This window comes from Nicotiana tabacum, chromosome 8, assembly GCF_000715075.1.
Source record: "Nicotiana tabacum cultivar K326 chromosome 8, ASM71507v2, whole genome shotgun sequence".
NCBI classification, from domain to species: Eukaryota; Viridiplantae; Streptophyta; class Magnoliopsida; order Solanales; family Solanaceae; genus Nicotiana; species Nicotiana tabacum.
In genome coordinates, this window is record NC_134087.1 from 73,061,126 (window position 1) to 73,082,458 (window position 21,333).

Genomic DNA, 21,333 nt, shown 5'->3' on the forward strand with positions numbered 1-21,333 from the left:
TTCTCAAAATGAGTAATTTTTTTACTGGTTCAAACAGGCTCTTAATCAAAAGATAAAGTTGGTGCTCCCTCTATTTCAAATCAATTTATGTGAAGGCGTTCAAAGTGCGAATTCGAACATACATTATCAAAATTCTTAAAATATAATTTATATTTAAAATTTTTGTGAAAATTATAAGTGATCATACTTAATAATTTAAAATATTAAAAAAAGAGTCAACAAAAAACTGTATAAATTTCCAAATACCCAAGCTTCGTATTAAGAAAATAATTTTAAATGTCAAATGTCAAAAGACAAAAAAAAGTAAATAAAATAAAAAGGAAAGAGAGCCCTCTACATTTGCCTGTCTTCTCTGTCACTTCTTTCATCTAGAACAGAAGAGTCACTTTTTGTTCTTTTTCCTGAAATTTTCAAAAGACCCCATAACCAAAAAAATTTAATTTCTTCTATATTTTATTTTTGGAGCTTTTCTCCTCCATATTGACAATTCCTTTTGCACGATCACACTTCAAACAGAACACCTGATCAAACTCTCACGGTATGTTATTGTTTTTAATTTTCATTAATCCCCCAATTTTATTCTTAGCTTAACACATTAGTACTTCTTTTAGCTCTGCGTTATTTATATTAATCATTTCTTGGATGTGTTTATTTGTGTATTTTATAAATACAGCTGATAGTTAATATGTATAATGGAAACATAGCAGGAAAAGTGGGATATTATTGGTTATTAGAAAATTTAATCCTAGAATTAGATAAAGTGTGATATATGTAGTGGGTGTTTCTTGGAACATTGAGATAGTTGACACTATTATTTCCTTTATCTAAATAATCTATTTGTGTTTCTGAGATCCAAACTAACTTTTAATGGATAGAGATATGGTCTTGTACATGTTTTTAAGAATATAAGCCCTAGATAATGTAAAGTTAATATTTTTAAGGGGAATTTTCTGCAATATCTTTAAATCTCTGCTCCAACTGCCAGCTCCCTCAGCAGTGGTATTTGCTGAAATATCACTAATTCCATTCTTAGAAAGTATGGTACTGAAAGACGTAAATTGGATACGGAAATCCATCTCTGTTGGATGAAGTTTCAAAATGGGTTCATTTTCTTTCAACGAATAAAAACTTTTGAAAAAGTGAGGGATGTGTCGCGAAGACATTCCAGAAGGTCACCCATCCTAGGAAAACGAATTCGCTTTAGGTTCTTCCTAAATGGTTTAGCTGTGTCGAGTTAAGGTGAGAAATAGTAACTTATATATTGTGATCAAAGAAGAAAATACCATTAGTATTACGATGTTGGAATTTTGATCATGTTATTCCCTTTTTTTGGTGGTAAGCTTATGCATCTTATTATGATGCATTAAGCAAGTTTAGGCTTGTATTGCTGTTGCCTTTGTGCTGTATTTTCTTAATTCTTCATGAAATTCACCTATGTAAAACTTGGTCCCCTTTTCTCCCGTTATTAAGGAATGACTTCTACTTTTGAGCCCACATATCACTTCGGACAGAAGCCATGGCCAGCTGAAAGAAGCCTGAAAAACAGAAGGAAGGGTGGAAAGTAAAGAAGAAAAAAAATGTAGAAATAGAAACTGCTTTTGATGAGCTGGTATCTGGCTAACCTCATTGGGTACATATACAAGTATATTAATTTTAGCTGGGTAGCTTTAAAGAGCACCTTTGTATTGAAATGATTTGAAATGGAAAAAAGCAGCTTGTAACAGACTGCAACTCTCCTAGACTGCAGATAGCATGCAACCCAACAAGCGAATGTCAATAGCAAACTAGTAAAGATGATATTATAACAAATTATAAAGGCACATTGAAGCCTTTTTCTATGAACTTGCATTCCTGTCTCCGGCAGTCAAGGTCAATGTGTGACCGCAGTTTGACAGTGAAACCTCCTAAAACCTTTTCTTATCAAGAATGTGCCAGGTAAGAATGCATTTTTAATGGAAAGACTAATTTACAAAATTTGAATAGAGATAAGGTAGAAGCATGATTATTAGGAAAAAGAATAGGCAGTAGAATACTAGTAAAAACTTGATATAGTTGACCAGATTTAGATCAATGATGATAAAGATGTTAAAGAGAGGACACAACTCAGTGTATAGTTGTTTGGTGCGTGGGGTATAGCAGTGACACTGACCCTTACTCAGATAAATATTGTCATTTAAAGTGTTTCGATGACAAGAAAAATCTGGTCCGAGTTTTGTAACTATTGCTTCCTGATAGGTTGTAAAGTTAACTTACTGTGAAATTGGAAGATGTAAACTCTAGCAGTGATATAGCAAGGTTTATCCTTTTGCAGTTGTTCAAGATACGCAAGTCAGCATATTCAGAATTTTGTTGTGAAAGAAACAGCAATTTCATCAGAAGGATGTCAGTTAATGAAATGTAAAGGGGCTGTAAATACTAGTATTATGTTTGGCAAATAGCCTATAATCACCGGCTGTCTCGTAATTCGAGACTTTAGGGCTAGAAAACAGTAAGATGATGCAGAGGGATATGTCAAATAAGTGCAGGAGTAGAACATGCACATTGATTGTCTATTTCGTCACTGTTTAGACATGGCCTCTCTCTTGTACATCTTATGTTCCTAATGGCACTTATCTGTTAAATTGTTCACTCTTTTTGAATTTGTTATTGAGAACTCTAAGTTTGAGGGAAGCTACTCTCTAGTTTTTTACATTCTAGCAACTTTGAAGTAATATTTTTAGTATATCGATTCTACATCCTGGTAATAAAATCATCTAATCATAAACTAAGGTGGTGTCGTACAAATAGTTTGCATTGCATATGGCCAATCTTGATGGTGATGATGAACCTGAATGGATAAAGAGGGTGAAATCAGAAGGTGCCGTTCCTCTTCTGGACCCACATAACTGCTCAAATGGTTGGGCTTCTCCACCAGGGAATAGTTTCATGGTAAGAGGTCCAGAATACTTTTTAACAAAGGTTAAAGTTCATGGGGGTGAGTTTCTTCTTAAACCTCTTGGTTTTGACTGGATTAAAGGTCCCAAAAAGATTTCTGGTCTCCTAAATAGTCCAACAAACCGTATCAGGAGGGCTCTTCAAGAGGAAAATCCAACTGGTCGCAAGCCCTTTGTTTGGGCTTTCAACTTGCAAGTTCCTAGTAAGGAAAATTATAGTGCCATTGCATATTTTGTGGGTCTTCAGCCCGTTCCCGAAGGGTCTTTAATGGAGCAGTTCTTGAAAGGGGATGATGCTATTAGAACTAGAAGGCTTAAATTGATAGCAAATGTTGTTAAAGGACCTTGGATTGTAAGAAAGGCAGTTGGGGAGCAAGCTATATGCGTAATTGGCCGTGCGCTGACATGCAACTACTGTATAGCAGACGACTTCATTGAAGTAGATATTGATATTGGATCTTCTGTGATAGCAAATGCAATTGTTCATCTCGCATTTAATTATCTATCAACTCTTACTGTTGATTTAGCTTTCCTTATTGAGAGTCAAGCTCAATCAGAACTACCAGAACGGATTTTAGGAGCTGTAAGATTTTCGGAGCTGAAAACCACTTCAGCACAGCCAGTTGAAATGCCATCTGATGGGAACATGGGAGAGTTGCCGCCTTCTTTCTCTTCAAGGTTATGGAAATCGTTTGGGCACAGTTTCTCCCACCGTGTTCAGACAGATACTCAAGATGGTAGCTCCAGCTCATCACATGTAGAGGGGGCTGTTGATAATGGGATGTTCGAAGAAGATACAAAAAAATGGTAAGTCATCTCAGACTTTAAGGACGCTTTATCAAATACCTGACGTAGAAGAAACATGATTTTTCCTTCCTCATTTTAGTTTTACTTTTTCTATTTTAAATTTGACTACATTGCGAGCCCCCCCCCCCCCACACACACCCACACCCACACACACACACACAAAACACCATCAACAACAACAAAAAATGCAAAAGCCTGTTTCATGGCTGAATTTCTGAATTCTGAGTTCATGTTTTCCTTTATTTGAAAACTTAACATGGTAAGAAAACATCTTTTTTACATTGCAAAGCATGGCAACTACTAAGAGTTTGGCAAATCCTGGTTTGATCTAATTTATCAACATTGAAATTGGTCTACTAGGTTTTTTTAAAACAAATTTTGTGTGCGAGTGTGTGAGGGAAAAGTCTACATCCTTCCTCGGGTTAGCAAAAATAAAGCACAAACAGAGAATCACACAAAAGATTTTTGGTTTAATTCCATGGTATATAAAGTTCCCAATTCTTCCTCTTCCAGAGAATTTTCCTCTAGTCAGTTAAAGGTTCTTGAATGGTAGTTATGATTTATTTGAGCAAAATTGTTACTACTAGGTTTCTTTAGTTCTAGATTTCCTCTGATTGTTTTTTTCATCCATAGCAATATAGTTTAAGAAAATTTTCTCTGAAGTGTGGATTCTTAAGTTAATGTTGTCTATGAAGCTTTAAACTCGTTTGATCATGGTTTTTGAAATCATGTCCAAAATGACTTCCTCTGACCAGTTATGCATCCAGAGTAGATTTTGCATATCTTATTTTTCTCTTCTCTTCTTCCTTTCACACCGCTCAATTGAGATGCTTCCCTTATATATAGTGTCAATGGTTGTAGTAACTGGTATATCTTTGCAAATGACTTCTAATTAAGGATATAAACAATGAGTTCATTCATGACTAGGTATATGTACTAGGCTTTTCTGCCTATTTCAGTGTTGGCTATCCTTCAAGTGTCACTCTTCCAACATATTTGCAAATGTTTTTCTTATAAATATGTTAACGCAGCATCATGTTACAGTTTCTCTCAGTAAGATTTTGTTTTTAATTTCATTGTTTAAACATGCATAAGGAGCTCGTGTAATGTTGTTGGCAATTTAGGAGTGTACATGAACCGGGTTGGTTCAGTTTTTATCAAAACCAAACTAAACCAACTTATATCAGTTTGGATTGATTCGGTTTTGTGTGTATTTTCGGGTTTTTTGTTACATGAATATTATTTCAATATTACTTTGTTAACGTTATAGATAAAATTTTGATAAGTGAATGTATGTTTAGTAAAGATTCAAAAAATTGACAAACATATGATCTATTAAAATATTCTTATGGAGAATTTTTTTAGTAACACATGATAGTTATTTTGTTAGTCGTCTAACAATAATTTTTCGTTTATGTACGCTTTCAAGATTAATCGAATTTAATAATTAAACATAAAAATCAATATGATACCTAAATAATGATATGTTCAATTTAATTTTAAATTATCGAAATATCATTTCAAATTCGAAAAAGATATAAGAAATCTTGATATATGAATATGGAAGAACAAAAGGATGATTGACGCATTCAATAACACTTGATAAGAAAGTGATACAACTCATTATTTAAAGTAAATAAAAATGATGCACTTCATAATTCTATTAAATATTACATCCCATGAGAGGATCTCAAATATTTTTTAGATATTTTTTAAAGAAAATGCTATATAAAGTCTTAAAAGTATATATAAAAGTTATATATTTATATGTCGGTTTGGTTTGGGTTTTTTACTCAATACCAAATCAAATTGGGTTTTTAATCTGTTTGGTTTGACTTTTCGGTTTGGTGCGGTTTTCCGGTTCGGTTTGAACACCCCTAATTGGCATGGTGCTGAGACTCCTTTTTTTTTTTTTCTTTTCTCCGGACACCAAGATTAGGGTTTTCTCTCGGATCATGTCCTCTTTCCAATGAAGACAACATTGTCATTTTCCGTGCAATATATCCCTTGCTCTCTTTGTATTCTTCATTAAACAGTTCCCTCCTCGTATTCTTTCTTGGATGTTTGAGATGAAGGCTGTTACTCAAGTTATATGCATCATATATCTGCTCATATTCTTACTGCATATACTGATACATTTCTTAATATTTGAACACTGCAGACCTCCACACTGTAAATTCGATGAATTTCTTGAAAGGTTCAATGGCTTCAGGCGTGAGGAATCTTACTATTAGTCTCTTGTTGCTTGTGATGGCTAACCAATATTTGTGGCAGTAGACAAAAATATGCATACAGCTCTGGGGCAAATTTAGCGACACGGAACTGCAGTAACATTCTTCGGCTGTATTGGCCTCTGCCATTTTCTCATTTCTTTCTGAAAACCCACATCTTCAGCTGCTCATTCACTTGTATTCTTGATATTGATTTTTATTTGTTTATATCGATTGATTGGTAACAATAGATTACTAATTTGAAGGGGATTGATTGGTTATACGTTGTTTTTATTCCGTTCTTTTTTTCTTCAGTAACCCCATATTGTTTGATGTAAGGAAGTATATTCTTTGATTGAAAATATTGGGATAGAACAGTTATATTTGCCAGAAGAAATAAATAAAGACAAAAAGAGAGAAACCAAATTTTACATAAGGATACTACCTGACCCAAAACTACATAATAAGGGGATCCTTCCAAATATTGCAAATTTATGATTTTCCAAAAGATTTAAGAAAAATGGTTTCAACTTGTTCTACTCAATGAAGGTACAAGGATACCACTTGACCCAAAACTAGCTTATATAAGGTCCTATAAAAATCAAACATTAAAACATATACTCCATGAGATAAAATTTAAGCATACATCCCACTAATAAAGCTAAGAAATGATTCAAGAGACTGGACTAGGAGAATGATCTAGGTATTAAAGTATATCACTAAAACAGTCCAAGAAAAGAATGAAAAGTTAACCGATTAAGTTAGCAACCAATTACATGTCAAAAGTGTTTTCTGCACATCTGGTATCTTCTATATTCTGAGGCAAGCACTGGCCATCCATCACTTTAATAGGTAAAACTTTATAAGAAATTGCATATTAGGCTTTCTCAAGGACAAGATAGACAAATAAATCTCTTTTACAGTCCGGAAACTTCCCAAAGGGCCAAATTTCATTCATAAACAAAACTTAGATACTTGAAGCGGAACTTTTTTCTCTTTGAAGGCTATCTTCATCCTTAACATAAGACTCTTTTTGACTAGGTATTGAATGTCTCCGATGTTTTCTTTGCTTTTTGTTTCATTCATGGGAGAGTAGTGGGGGTGGGGCTGTAGCACAAAGCACAGAATAAGCAACTAAGCTTGAAGCTTTGAACTATGTTGCTCGGACTCTCTGAAAATGTCGCCGGGTGCATGTCGGATCCTCCAAAAGTAGTGCATTTTTGGAGGGTCAGATACGTGTGCGGCAACATTTTAGAGAGTCCGCGCAATATTGGCATTGACAATATAAGCAAAATCCATGAATCTACTCTGACTGTCTGACATAAAATAAGCATTGTAATGGACAGAAATTGACAGCAGTAAATGTAATTGTTCATTACGTAGCCTAAAAAACAGACAACTGAAGTTCTTTTGAGATTTGCAGATGTCATCCTGCTAAATCATTTAACAAATAGTTGGGATACATGCATGGATGGAACACAATGCTAAAGCACCTAAACACAAAAATTCAGTGTTAAGTGGAATATTATGGTGCATCTATAAATATGTTAATAACAGCCACACTTACACATGACAGTGGTTACCTAAACAAACGAGTGTTTCGAGAATCAATGAACATATTGTCGTGTAAATGACAATTGTTGAGATTACTGGGCAGGTAAACCAGTCATCCTTCAAAATCGCAATACTAGTAAATACATTGTAATCCTCAAGTAACCAGTGAAAGCTATACAAGATTGGCGCCAGTATCTGCTAATGTACTCATCTGTAAAGTTCTACCATTTCCAGCTGCAAGAAACCTTACAGAAGGCAAAGAGGGATCGGTGACAGGTTCAATCTCAAGAAAGTTCAAATCAAATGTAGCAGACTTTTTCAAACTGAAAACAAACACAACCACAGTCCATCCCAGCAGTGTAACCGCCCAGTAATTGTTCATCCCATGTATCAGACCCCAACCAACAGCATAACCAACAATAATTCCTGATAAATGCCCAAGAAAACTCGCTTGAGGAACAATAATAGAAGTAAATATGAGTGACTCAAATGGCGCAAAACTGATGGGAAGTGAAAGAAAACCAAAAAGATTCAGTTTTGACGATGGTTGCTTGACTGAAAGAATCGTCATCCACCCAAACACCACACAAGAATATCCAACAGCAGTAACTCTCCGAAAATACTCAAGCTTAAATTTCTGAATCAAAATATGGTACATTGCCACGACAAGCATGCCCGAAAGAAGAACCAAAACCAATGTATAATGAAGATAATACTCTACTCCAAGACCTATATGTCCCAATTGTTCAACAACTCCAAGACTCCAAAGTGCACTCATATTAAAAACAAGATGAAGCACACTAATATGCGAAAACGCTGATGTTATTATCCTCCAATGATGACCTTCCATAGCAGTTTCATAACTCATACCAACATGTGAATAACCAATATTTGATTTCTGAATATAGAACCAAATTGCACTGCATATTCCAATTACACAACTCGTTGCTGGCTTTTCCAATATCTCATAAAATAGTGGTTTCCCCATTTTGAAGAAACCTGGGCTACTCACAATTTCTTCCTCAACTTTATTGCTAAAATGCTTACGAGGACACAACTATCTCCTGTTTATTTCTCTTTCTTTTTCCTTCTGGGGAAATGTAATTATCAAATTCAATACTAAATCCACAGATAAATTGAATCTTGAAGCAGAATAGAGAAACCCCAAATCAGAAGAATCAAGAATCCTGCACTAGGGCTAAGTCTGATGAGTGAAATCATATAAAGACATAAATCTACAAACCCAACTTCAAAATTTCTTCATTGCAATCTTATTCAGATCCAATATAGTAACTAAGATTCAAGAAATCATCGTACAAAGATCAATCGAGCTATCAATTTTCAATAAAAATTGAGAATTTAATGGTAGCCCAAAATCTAAACAAGGAAAATTAAATTACGTAATACTTACAGGTTTGTCTCGATGAAATGTTGCTATGAAAATCAATATATTTTAGAGAGAGGGGTTTCAGTTGTTTTTTTGTGGAGTCTAGGCTCCTCTAGAGTGACATAAGCAAATTGAAAAAAATAAGAATAGTCGTCCCTCACTTTTTAAAACTTTTAATTTTGGATTTCTTGATCCCAAATTAATTGATTTATATTATGTTAGGCCAAGTTTCTAAAATCAGTTTATTTTAATAAGTATTTTTTCTTAAAAGTGCTTTTTTCCGAAGTACTTCTAGTAAGAAACAGTTTGTGTTTGGTTAACTAACTTGAAAAGCACTTTTGAGCAGCAATTATTGTTTGGTCAAGCTTTTAAAAAGTGCTTTCTACGTATATTTTTTTCAAAAGTATTTTTTAGGAGAAGCTATTTTTTTCTACTTCTCCAAAACTGCTTCTGCTTCTACTTAAAAATACTTTTTTTTAAAAGTTTGATCAAACGCTTTAACTTTAAAATATTAAAAAAGTACTTTTAAGTTTGAAAAAACTTGGCTAAACAGACTATTAACATTCTCACACACCAACAATTAGTAATGTGAGAGCTTCTTTGTTTAAAATGTAAAATGTGATTCCAAAGGTGTATTTGGTATGAAATGAAAATATTTAAAATAAATAATTTTTTTATTTATTTTCTAATTTTTTATATTGATTAAATAAAAGCAATTAACATTAATAAAGTATAGTAAAAAGAATACTTCCAGAAGATCTCAAAAAACACAATAGACTTGGCTAAATTTGCTTCATAAAAAGTAAACTCTATATTTTGTCCAAAAGAGGTTTCCACAATCATGTTATTTTACATTGAAAATTTTTAGCCTACACATTTTGGACCTTTCTTTCTTTCCTTTTCTTTGTTTTGAAAGTTGGTATATTATTGATTATAGTTGGACCTCGGAGTGGCAAACGGACGGGTCGGGTCGGATATGGTTCGGGTTGAAAATGAGTAATGAAAAACGAATCAATTATCCGACCCGACCCATATATAATACGGATAAAAAACGGGTTAACCAGCGGATAATACGGGTTACCCATATTATCCATGACTTCTTGTATATGATCACTTTTGGGAGAATTCTTAGTCTCTCTAACTTGAGGAACCCCCAAGTTGAGGCTTTATAAATGTAAAAGTAAGACCCATTATCCATTTTCTAAATGGATAATATGGTTCTTATCCATATTTGACCCATATTTAAAAAGTTCATTATCCAACCCATTTTTTAGTGGATAATATGAGTGGTTAACTGTTTTCTTTGAACCATTTTACCACCCCCAGTTTGACCTATTATTAAATTTTGCTGCATCACTACAAGGAAAGTGGGTGTATCCTTATGGAAATCAAATTAATTTCTAATTTCCTCAATCTATCATAAATAAAGTACTTGTCATTCTTCTCAAACTTATTTCAGATTGCACTTACCTTTTATTGTGATTCTCAGAACTATATATAGCAAGAAATGTGATGGGTACTTATACAAGTTATAACTTATCAACTATTTGTTGCACACTTTTCAGTTTCATTATGGCTACGAGGAAGGCATCCATCACTTTGTTCTCCATGATTTGTTTAATGCTTATTACAATAGGTATCTATTTCTCCCTCTTTTACTTTCTCATCAAATGAAAATTCTAATTTTATAGTATATGTTTGTACGCCTAAATAAGAAATTGAATTCTTAACATAAAAGTATTTCATAATACAAATTAATTTAATTTTTGGAGTTTCAAGTATATAATTAATATAGCAAGTCCAAAATAGTTTGGGATTTGAGACACTGCAACTTATCATATTTTTTCTAAATCGGCCTATAAAGTTGTATTATTGTCTAGTAACACTTGTTTTACACAAATTTTACTACTTTTGTATTTTTCTACTTAAACATAAATTTTTTAATACTTTATAACAAAAATTTAATTAATATTTGTTTATAGACATGCAGAGTGTGGAAGCTTCAGCCTTGTTTGGTGAACCATGCACAACATTTAGGGATTGCTTTAATTCTTGCGGTCATGGCGCAATCCCCTTTTGCCAGAATGGACATTGCAGTTGCGATAAGCAGGAGGAGGCTATTAGCATTTCTCCAACGGGAGCTATTAGAAAACTTTTACAAAATAATTAAAGACTCTGTAATTATACACAGGAATAATTGGTTTATTGAAATTTTCTTTAGTTACTGAAAATAATAAAGTGTGACGACCCGGCCGGTCGTCTTAAGAATTAACGCCCCGATCCCCTATTAACTGCTTTTCCCGTGTTTATTTCTGCTATTTTGATTTGCAGGATGTTCGGTTTTGAGTTTCAGAGAGTTTTGGGACACTTAGTCCCTAAATGAGAGCTTAAGTGTTGGAAAATTGACCATAGTCAGAACAGTGTGAAGACGGCCTCAGAATGAAAATTCGATGGTTCGGTTAGCTCCGTTAAGTGATTTCGGGCTTAGGGGCGTGTTCGGATTGTGAGATATTGATCCGAGGGTCGGCATGAAATTCCGAAAGTTGGAGTAGCTCTGTAGTGTTTAATGTGACGTGTGTGCAAAATTTCAAGTCATTCGGACGAGATTTGATAGACTTTTTGATCGAAAGCGTATTTTTAGAGTTTTTGGAATTCTTAGGCTTGAATCAGATGAAAAATAGGTGTTTTGATGTTGTTTTGAGCGTTTCGAAGGTTGGAGCAAGTTTGAATGAAGTTATGGGAGATGTTGGTAGGTTTGGTTGAGGTCCCGGGGGCCTCGGATGTGTTTCGGATGCCCAACGGGTCATTTTTGGAACTTAGAAAATTGCAGAAAATGCTGCAGCAGTCAGTTCTGGTTTCCTTCTTCGCGTTCGCAAGTGGGGTCCCGCGTTCGTGAAGAGGAGCTTGGGCTGGCAAGGAATTTGTGCTTCGCGTTCACGAAATGTCTCCCGCATTCGCGAAGCTGGGAGTTCTATACCTACGCGTTCGCGATGGCTTTCCCGCGTTCGCGTAGGAGGAGGAAGTTCTGAATCGCGTTCGTGTCCCGTGCATCGCGTTCGTGATGAAGAAATCTGGTTCCAAGTGTAATTGTGCTTCGCGAACGCGAGGGGCCTTCCGCGTTCGCGAAGAAGGAATTAGCTGGGCAGAATGTTTAAGTTCAAAATCGAGGGTTTAGCCATTTTTGTGAAAACTAGAGCTTGGAAGCTCGGATTTGAGCGAGGTTTTGAGGTATTTTCAGAGATATTAATTGGGTAACAATTCCTTACTTCTTTTTGCTTGTAACCCATTAATCTAAACATGAATTCATCATTTAATTTCGGATTGGAGATGAAAATTGGGAAAACGTTTTTAGACCTAGAATTCGACTTTTGATTGGGAATTTGACCTTAGATTTGGATAATTTTGGTATGCATAAACTCGTAAGAGTATTAGGATTCTGAAAATATAAATTTTACCCGATTCCGAGACGTGGGCCCGAGGGGCGTTTTGGTCATGTTACCTAATTTCGCGTATTAGCTTAGAGTTTCTTTGTAGAATCAGTTACTTGAAGTGTTATTTACATTATGAAATTAAATTGATAGATTTGGGCCATTTGGAGTCGAGTACTCGTGGCAAGAACGTGGTTTCGAGTTGATTTTGAGCCGGTTCGAGGTAAGTGGCTTGCCTAACCTTGTGTGGGGGACCTTGCCCTTAGGATTTGGTATTACTGTTCGTTGAAATGCCTTCTACGTGAGGTGACGAGTGCGTACTTGTGCTAATTATTGAAAATCCGGTTTTCATTAAGTAATTACTAGTATGTTTCTTTTCCTGTTCATATTACTTGCATTTAAAACCTATTGTTAGCTTAGGAAAACATGTCTAAGTGTTTTAATTGCCTTATTTGCTGAAACTGCTTTACCTGAATTCCGTGCAGCATGCTAGGCTAGAATTACTTGTTTGCCTCGATATGAAATTGACATTTCTGAATATTTTCCTGATGCTGCTGTATAATTATATTTGGGACTACGGATGTGGGATTCCGGTAGATCCCCCCTTGTCTGTTTAATTAGGACTACGGATGTGGAATTCCGGTAGATCCCCCTTGTCTGTTTATTTGGGACTACGGATATGAGATTTCGGTAGATCCCCCTTGTCTGTTTAATTGGGACTACGGATGTGGGATTCCGTAAATCCCCCTGCACAGTTATATGAAACTATCAGACTGCACCCGGTAGATTTTCCCAGTATTGAGTATTTATATTTGGGACTACGGATCGAGATTCCGGCAGATCCCCGCGCACTAGTAGTTGGACTACGGGACGAGATCCCGGGAGATCCTTCGGATACATATGATGGACTACGGACGGTATCCCGGGAGATCCACTGGATAGATGTAATTGGGACTACAGGATGGTATCCTGGAAGGTACCCCGGTTGTTATCTCTGTGTTGAGTTGTATTTCCTTTCCGTGATTATTTTGTCTCTGTTCTAGTTGTTGTTGTTCTTGCTATTCTATGTTATTTCTTACTGTTGCACTTAATTATACTGTCTTATTATACATTGTTATACCTTATATTTTATTTAACCTTAGTAGGGCCCTAACTTTCCTCGTCACTACCCGACCGAGGTTAGGCTTGGCACTTACTGAGTACCGCTGTGGTGTACTCATGCCCCTTCTACGCATGTTTTTCATGTGCAGATCCAGGTACTTTCACTCTGTCTTATCATCCTTGAGGCGAGACGCTTCTGTAGAGACTTCGAGGTATATCTGCCGCGTCCGCAGACCGAGGAGTCCCTTTCTATCTTTCTGTAATAGTATAGCCCTTCAGTATTCCCTTTTTGGTTAGACATTTCTGGAGTTAGAGCTTCTTATGTATCTCTTAGCTTGTGATTCATGGGTTTTGGGGTTTTGGAAAAATGTATTGGTTAAGAGTTAATATTGTGTATGCCGAGCGACATTTTTAAACGCTGTTTTATTACTCTATTTCTGTTTTAAATTATTTTCTTCCGCAAATTTGGTTTATCTTTCGCATTTTAGACTTACCTAGTCGTAAAGACTAGGTGCCGTCACGATGATTCACGGAGGGCGAACCGGGGTCGTGACATAAAGACTCCAAATAATGATTGAAAATTTTATCCATTTTTTCGTGTATTTTAATCGCATGAAGACAAGTTACTTCTTTTATTCTTTTTTGTTTTGTATGGCACGACTTAACTTCTTACATATATCCCAGTTCATAAACTTATGCTTTTGATTCTAGGTATAGAAAGTGAAAATCTGATACAATAATCCAAAAAACTAAAGTAAAAGGTGATTGAATTTGTGGATAACTTTAAAAATGAGGGTGAAAATTATGAAGATTTCTCTTCAAGTTCAATTTGTGGATAGAAAAGATTTCTCTTCAATTTTAAATTTTTTCGTATCTTTCCAAGGGTTATATATTGACCTCCTATATTGATCAAAGACTAATTCTTCGTTGGTGTTTGCGATTATGTTGGCTTGAGCCGAGGTTTATCAAAAATAATCTTTTTATATGCACAAGGTAAAAATAATTTTGGAATTTCATTGGGTTTATTATTTTGTTGCGGCTCTTAACGGAGAATTTGGCGGCGAGTTTGTAGTCTTCTTAAACCTATTCAAAGTTTCAAACTCCCGGATTAATTGCATGAAAAAATGCAAAAATCTTGATTTAAGCATGTGACACAAGGCACTTCTTGAACCACCTCTGTCACTAAACTTGTAGCTTTCTTTATATCAAATTAAAGAGATTCAACAATTATAAATATATTTTAAGAATTATATTTTTTTTCTATTTACACTGCATAATTTTTTCGATGGAGGAGATTCAGTCAAATCCCGTATTACATGTAGCTTTATCCCTTGTGGTGCCTCTTGATTGATAAAAGTTGAGAACACTATGAACATATTGGTTCTTCAAAAGAAGGGAAAGAGCTAAGGATAAGGCCAGCACTTGTTATAGGCGAAAATAGTAGCCGAGGACAAAATACGCACACTATTTTCACATCGTTAAAGAACAAAAGAAAAAACGGAAAAGGGCCAAATATATCCTTCTACTTTTAAATATTATTTACCTGTACCCCTCGTTATACTATTGGACTATCTATACCCCTACCATCATACTATTGGGTTATCTATACCCTTACCGTCATACTTTGAAACAAAAATACCCCTATTTTGAATGGAGTGCCACGTGGCAATACCAGATTAAAACGACTCAATTATTTTTTTTTACCCGACCCGTTTTTAAAAAAAGCCACAACCCGACCCCTATTTTCATTTTTTTTCCAGTTTTTTTTAAAAAGCGAAAATATTTTGTTAAAAAACAAAAAAAATATTTTTTTCTGTTTTTACAAATTTGTTTTTCCAGTTTTTACAAAACAAAATTCTTTTAAAAAATTGAAAAAATGATTATTTTTTTTTCAATTTTTACAAAAAAAAATTCAGTTTATACAAATTTGTTTTTCAGTTTTTACAAAAAGAAAATCTTTAAAAAAACTGAAAAAAAACATTTTTCAAAAACGAAAATATTTTATTGAAAATATTTTTTTCAGTTTTTAAAAAACGAAAATATTTTGTTAAAAACGGATTTTTTTTCTTTCAGTTTTTACAAATATGTTTTTACATCTTTTACAAAAAAAAAATATTTTGTTAAAAAACGATTTTTTTTCAGATTTTACAATTTGTTTTGCAAAATCTTTTCAGTATCTACTCAGTTTAAAAAAATGAAAATATTTTGCAATTTATTTTTAAGTTTTACAAAAAGAAAATTCTTTAAAAAAATTGAAAAATGAAAATATGGTTCGGGTTGTGGGTTTTTTGTAAAACGGGTTGGGTATGGTGCTGCCACGTGACACTCCATCCAAAAAGGGGTATTTTTGTTTCAAAGTATGACGGTAGGGGTGTGGATAACCCAATAGTATAACGAAGGGTATAGATAAACAATATTTGAAAGTAAAAAGGTATATTTGGCCCTTTTCCGAAGAAAAAATGCTATTAGAATTCCACAATATATTTAGGGGCTATTTTGAGTGTACGCCTAAACTTAAAGGACTATTTTAAGCCTTTTCTCTACCATTTCTCAAAAAATCTAACAATCATCAAAAGCGCCAAAGACATGAAATTTAGTTCGTGAAATTTTACTAATCAAGTTTCTTTCATTATTGAGGAACCAATGGATAGTAATTCGAAGCTTGCTTAAAATTTGCATCCAGTTAGAGGTTCAGCTAACTGAGAGTATTACAAGCGCAAAACACAATACGAAAATTAATGCTCGCAAGCTAAAGATAATATAGCTAAATTATCATCTCCATAAGTATTGAATTTAAACCGTGTTCGAATAATCTTTAGTTAATTACTATCCGAAAAAATTAACACTTGATTGAATGATTACCAACTACGATTAACTACTAAAAATTAAGCAATTAACAATATCACGGAAGACAATAGTTGAGCAACAAAGAAATATCAATGAGAGAAATAAGGGTAATTGACTAGACAAGTGCAAGACAATTGACTCAGGATCCAATTCTTGAATTAGGTCACTTTATAATACTGTTGATTCTCACGAATTCAACATTAGATTATACTTGAAGTTGATGTTCCTCTTTCGATTAAATGTTAATTACAATAATTAATCCAATTGATGCACGGTGAACAATTGCAACAAATAAAATGATGGTTTTAATCTAAAAGGTAACTTTTCACGAATATTTCCCTATTTTCTAGTTCGATTAATAATTCAAGAGGCTCTTTCAATTACCCAGTTGAATCACGAATTAAAACTAGAGCATAAGAGGTAAAGAAATTCAATATAAAGCTCCTCTTTCGATTAAGCAAAATAATAAATAACTTCACAATACGATTTAAAACTCCATCAATTAATTCAAACAATTCTCAAAAATCGAATCCCTAATAAAGTTATCAATACACTATATCTGTAAACACCCTAAGAAAAATTATTCCATTGCAGGAAAATTTCATCTCAATAAGGTTTAAAAACATAAAAATAATTTAATGCTAATGATTCGATACAAACTCTCGTACGTATTGCACCAATTGTTGATTGAAATCTTGATGAATTCTTGTGTCTTCTTGCCTTAGATGCTTCTCAAATCTTTTGTAGATCAAAGATCCCTTCAAAAACGTATTTTTGGTGTATTTATATCGTGTTGAAGTGGGTCCAGACGAAACTATCCTTTTCAAGCCGAAACAGAAAACACTCTAGGAAAAATGCACAGTCACGCTTGTGGGGATTATCAGAGAGCATGTCAATCGACTGTCAGACACAATTTACACCCCATGCGACGCTGTAGTGTTTCTTTCTCATAGTAATTTTTTCCCTACTTTTTGACATCCACACTTGGTCCTCACCTCCAAATGCGATCTCGGCTTAATTTTTTGGGCTTTTACTCATACTTCAAAGCTCCAAATTGTTCAATTTAGCTCCAAGTTATCTTTTTTACTCGGAATCACTTTTTACAAGGCATAAAACACATAATAAGTACAATTTACTATTATTTAAGCTCAAACACACGTAAAATACAATAATTAAAATACAAAGTACGCCTAAACATGGGTTTCTAGTCTACCTCAAGTATCAACTGTAATATATATGATTCAAAGTATGTTAACTCAAGCCCAGCACGTTACTCTATCTTTCTAGAATTATTTTGAGTGGAAAATTCGGAAACTGCAAAAGCAATGTAAAAAAATTGTATAAAATAATGTATATATTGATTAACCAAAAACAATTAAGATTAAAAATTGTATTCTGAAACTATTATCGTGAAAATAAAAAGTCAAAAACACTTCTAGAAGTTCTCAAAAATACAATAGACTTGGTTGAATTATTTCCACAAAAGGAAACTCATATATTTTGTCCAAAAGAGATTTTCACAATCATGTAATCCGTCTCATTTTTACATTGAAAATTCATTAATCTATAATGTTGGGCTTTTAGTTCAAAAATTGAGGTGAATGAAAAATGGAGGGAAAAATAAAATTTTGATTTTCCCTCCTTTACAAAGGAACATTGTTCCATATCGGAGGAGGAAAACTTATTTGTTGAGTATATATATATATATATATATATATAATTACACTTCTTTTAGTTCTTAAAGAGTTGAGAAGAAGGCAAGCGTTGCGCCGTCATCGTTGCTCGCTTGGCTTCAGATTTGATCAAATGATTTGATTGATTGATTAATTTTTGGACCAAATTTATTTGTTAAATATTAATATTTAATCCAAATCGGCCGTTTCTGTAACGGTAATTTAAGTTTCCCTCGGATTTATTTTCCGTTTTATTTTGTGTAAATAGCCGTTTTACGCGAACAATCATCTGGAAGAGTTGCACCTCTTTGTTTGAACTCAACCTGTTGATTATAAATACCAGGCCATTCCCTCAATTTTTTCTAACGAAAATTCTGGAATCTCTTCCGTTTTCTTACAAAACAAACAAAGTAAGTGTGATTGTTGCCACTGATAGTAGGCCAGGAACTCACATTTTTAGCTATATTTTACACTCTAATTACTACACTTTGATTGTATTTGAGCCTAGTTGTTATTACTGTATACTTATTACATGTGTTATGTTGTGTAGGATGTAATTTTGAATAAAGAAAATAAGTCGGAATCACATTCGGAGGTCAGGGACCAAGTCTGAGTGGCAAAAAGTGAGAAAAAAAGATTACTCTGAGAAAAATACACTACCGCACCGTACCATGCACCACAGGGCGCGGGTCGCTAGTGCAAGATTCTTGCAGAGTGTAAATAGACGGGATCCTCAGGCGCACCATGTGGGGAGGCGCGCCATGTGCCACGCATGTGCAAATTTTACAGAGTATTTCTCCTACTTAGGCTTGGAAATGATTGTTTTGTCCGAGCCTATTCCTACATGGTATAAATACATCAAAAATACGATTTTTAGAGGACTTTTGACCTTTGAAGCTTTGGGAGAGCATTGGAGACTCCAAGACACAAAATTTCATCATCTTTCTATCAATTCAGTACGGGAGTTTGGATTGTAACTTTAGATTGATGCTTTGTCACTTTTTAATTATATTTGTGATGATTTCCTCCATAATTATGGTGTAGTTTACCTTAGGGTTTGACATGATTTGGTGACTTGGTTGTTATTTATGGATTTGATTACTGTTTAATTGCTTGAATTTATTGGAGGAGCTTTAGTAGAGTTGTGATTTTATTCTTTGAGTGTTTAATCGAAAGAGGAACATCTTATTGGATATCATTGCAGCGTAGGACTTAGTTTATTTTGGTAATTCTTGGAAGTAATCGAGACAGTTTTTAAAGTTACCGTTTAAATTAAGATTGAGAAGTATTAGCGAGAAGTTTCTCTTAGATCAGTCCTACCAATAGATTCTTGCAAGTTTCCCGCACCTCACATTAGTTTATTTGAAAGATTTAGATTTAATCGAGAGAGGAGTCTCAACCGAAAGTATAAGCTAATAACATATTGAATTCGTGAGAATCGATAGAACCTCAAGAGTGAAAATATCATATCCAGAATAACAATGTTGTAACTATCATGTCAAAACTCTTATTTCTCACATTGATAAGAAACCAACTATGCTAATCTCTAGTTCTTTGCAGTCAATTGTCAATTGCTTTACGTTAGTAGTTAATCGTAGTTCTTAATCATTCCAAATCAAGTTTTGATCATCCTGAATAACAGTTAAACTAAAAATTACTAGAGCATTGTTTAAATCTAATCCCTATGGAGACGATAATTTAACTATGCTATCTTTAGCTAGCAAGCATCAATTTCATGTTGTGTTTTGCGTTTGCCAAATTTTGGCGCCGTTGCCGGGGATTGTCAATCAATAGTGTTAAAAATAGTTTTTGGTGCTAATTCAGGAACCTATTTTATTTTATTCTTCACGGGTTTTCTCTTTTGTGTGTAGGCAACAGGTTGACTTCTCTAGTGTATGACTCGATCTTCTTCAAAAGAATTGATTCTATACAACCCAGAGGTGGAAAAGAGTCTGCGACATTTGAGGAAAGAGAAAGAACTCATCGAAAAGTTCTTGGGGCAACCTTCAACCCAAGAACACATGGATAACAACAGCGATGACGAGGTAGATTTAGCTGCGAGAGAGGTAGCACAACATAGAGAAGAAGCTGCACGAATAGCAGCTAAGGCAACCCGTAGAGTTGCTGATGAGAGTATCGAAGATGATGGAGGTCGAAGATTCAATCTGAATCGCCCCTTGGTTGAAGAACAGTTCGAAAATATGGTACCCAGGCATGGTAGAGCATTGGGTGATTATGCCAGACTAGTCTACAATTAGGGACTGTTCAGTGTCAGACCTCCACCCGTAGCAGCAAATAATTTTGAGTTGAAGCAAGGTTTGCTTCAAACTATCCAGAACAACTATGTCTTCAAAGGAAGGTGAATGAAGATCCTAGTACTCACTTGATGGATTTTGAGGAAATCATGAACACATTCCAGTACAACGGAGTGTCAAAGGATACAGTCTACTTAAGGACATTCCCCTTTTCACTGAAGGATGATGCGAAGCACTGGCTTCGTAGCTTACCAACTAGGTCGATCAGGACATGGGAAGATATGACTAAAAAGCTTCTTGACAAATACTTCTCAGCGGCAAAAATAGTGAAATTTAGAAGGGAAATTCACAACTTCTGCGAGAAGGAAACTGAAACAGTTTTTGAGGCTTCAAAAAGATTCAAGGAGATAGTGAGAAAGTGTCAGCATAATAGGATTGAATTGTGGATACAACTCCAGGACTTTTGGGATGGACTGACACATTCCTCACGATGAATTCTGAGCACTGCAGTTGGAGGTCCTTTAATGAAAAAGACTCCTGAGAAGATTGTTGCAATTCTTGATGAGCTCTATGAAGATGCTAACCAATAGCCTACTGAGAGTAATGATAGAAGAAAATCAGCTAGGGTTCATCAAGTAGATTCTAACACATCAATGTAAGCCCATCTAGACGTCATGGCAAAAAAGATAAGAAAGTTAACCTTAGCCAAGGTCCAGAACCAACCATCATCAGTTTGTGACTTATGTAGAATGGGTCATCCAATGCATGAGTGTCAGGCCTCAATTGCAGATGAAGTGGTAAATGTTGTGGGAAGCTTTGACAGAGGCAACTACCAGAGTGGTAATAATTTTAACTCTATGGGGCAGAGGCACCTGATAACTAGGGATTATGGTTCATTTTACACTTCTTCTTACTTGATGCATACAAAATAGTCCCAAAGACTTAGATGTTGTACTTGTTTGCAGGGTTTGGTCATAAAGGTGACAATTAGTCAAAACCAGCCCAAGAAGGAGTGAAACATGCACAAGTACCAAGAACAAGTCCAAGCACAGTGCAACAGGTTCACTGCAGCCGCACTCCATTTAGTGCGGTCCGCAGTGAGGAGATTTAGAGAGGTGCTTATTTCAGAAACTCAAGC

At 34.7% G+C, this 21,333-nt stretch overlaps 2 protein-coding genes across 6 annotated transcripts; one reads left to right on the forward strand and one right to left on the reverse strand.

Moving 5' to 3' along the window:
- The first annotated feature begins 351 nt into the window (after positions 1 to 351).
- Positions 352 to 6,231, forward strand: LOC107780430 (protein ENHANCED DISEASE RESISTANCE 2-like). 4 transcript variants are annotated; one of them, XM_016600974.2, is made up of 3 exons: positions 352 to 538; positions 2,312 to 3,740; positions 5,902 to 6,231. In XM_016600974.2, coding segments are annotated over exons 2-3 (942 nt in total). In that variant the 5' UTR covers positions 352 to 538; positions 2,312 to 2,799; the 3' UTR covers positions 5,903 to 6,231. The 4 variants fall into 4 exon arrangements, with proteins under 4 accessions (XP_016456460.2, XP_016456466.2, XP_016456476.2 ...); XM_016600980.2 differs by having other exon boundaries at positions 2,770 to 3,740; XM_016600990.2 differs by having other exon boundaries at positions 2,788 to 3,740.
- Positions 6,232 to 7,299: 1,068 nt separating this feature from the next.
- On the reverse strand, positions 7,300 to 9,032 carry LOC107780421 (RHOMBOID-like protein 13). Of its 2 annotated transcripts, none has more exons than XM_016600965.2 (2): positions 8,916 to 9,032; positions 7,300 to 8,691 (listed from the first exon to the last, which is right to left on the reverse strand). In XM_016600965.2, exon 2 carries the CDS (start codon positions 8,490 to 8,492, stop codon positions 7,677 to 7,679), a length of 816 nt encoding a protein of 271 aa, XP_016456451.1. In that variant the 5' UTR covers positions 8,493 to 8,691; positions 8,916 to 9,032; the 3' UTR covers positions 7,300 to 7,676. The 2 variants fall into 2 exon arrangements, with proteins under 2 accessions (XP_016456451.1, XP_075075463.1); XM_075219362.1 differs by having other exon boundaries at positions 7,300 to 8,696; positions 8,916 to 9,007.
- Between the last annotated feature and the right edge of the window lie 12,301 nt (positions 9,033 to 21,333).

Bases quoted from the DNA above. Each gene is read 5' to 3' on its own strand.
- LOC107780430 (XM_016600974.2), top strand. From the start codon at position 2,800: ATGGCCAATCTTGATGGTGATGATGAACCTGAATGGATAAAGAGGGTG.
- LOC107780421 (XM_016600965.2), bottom strand. From the start codon at position 8,492: ATGGGGAAACCACTATTTTATGAGATATTGGAAAAGCCAGCAACGAGT.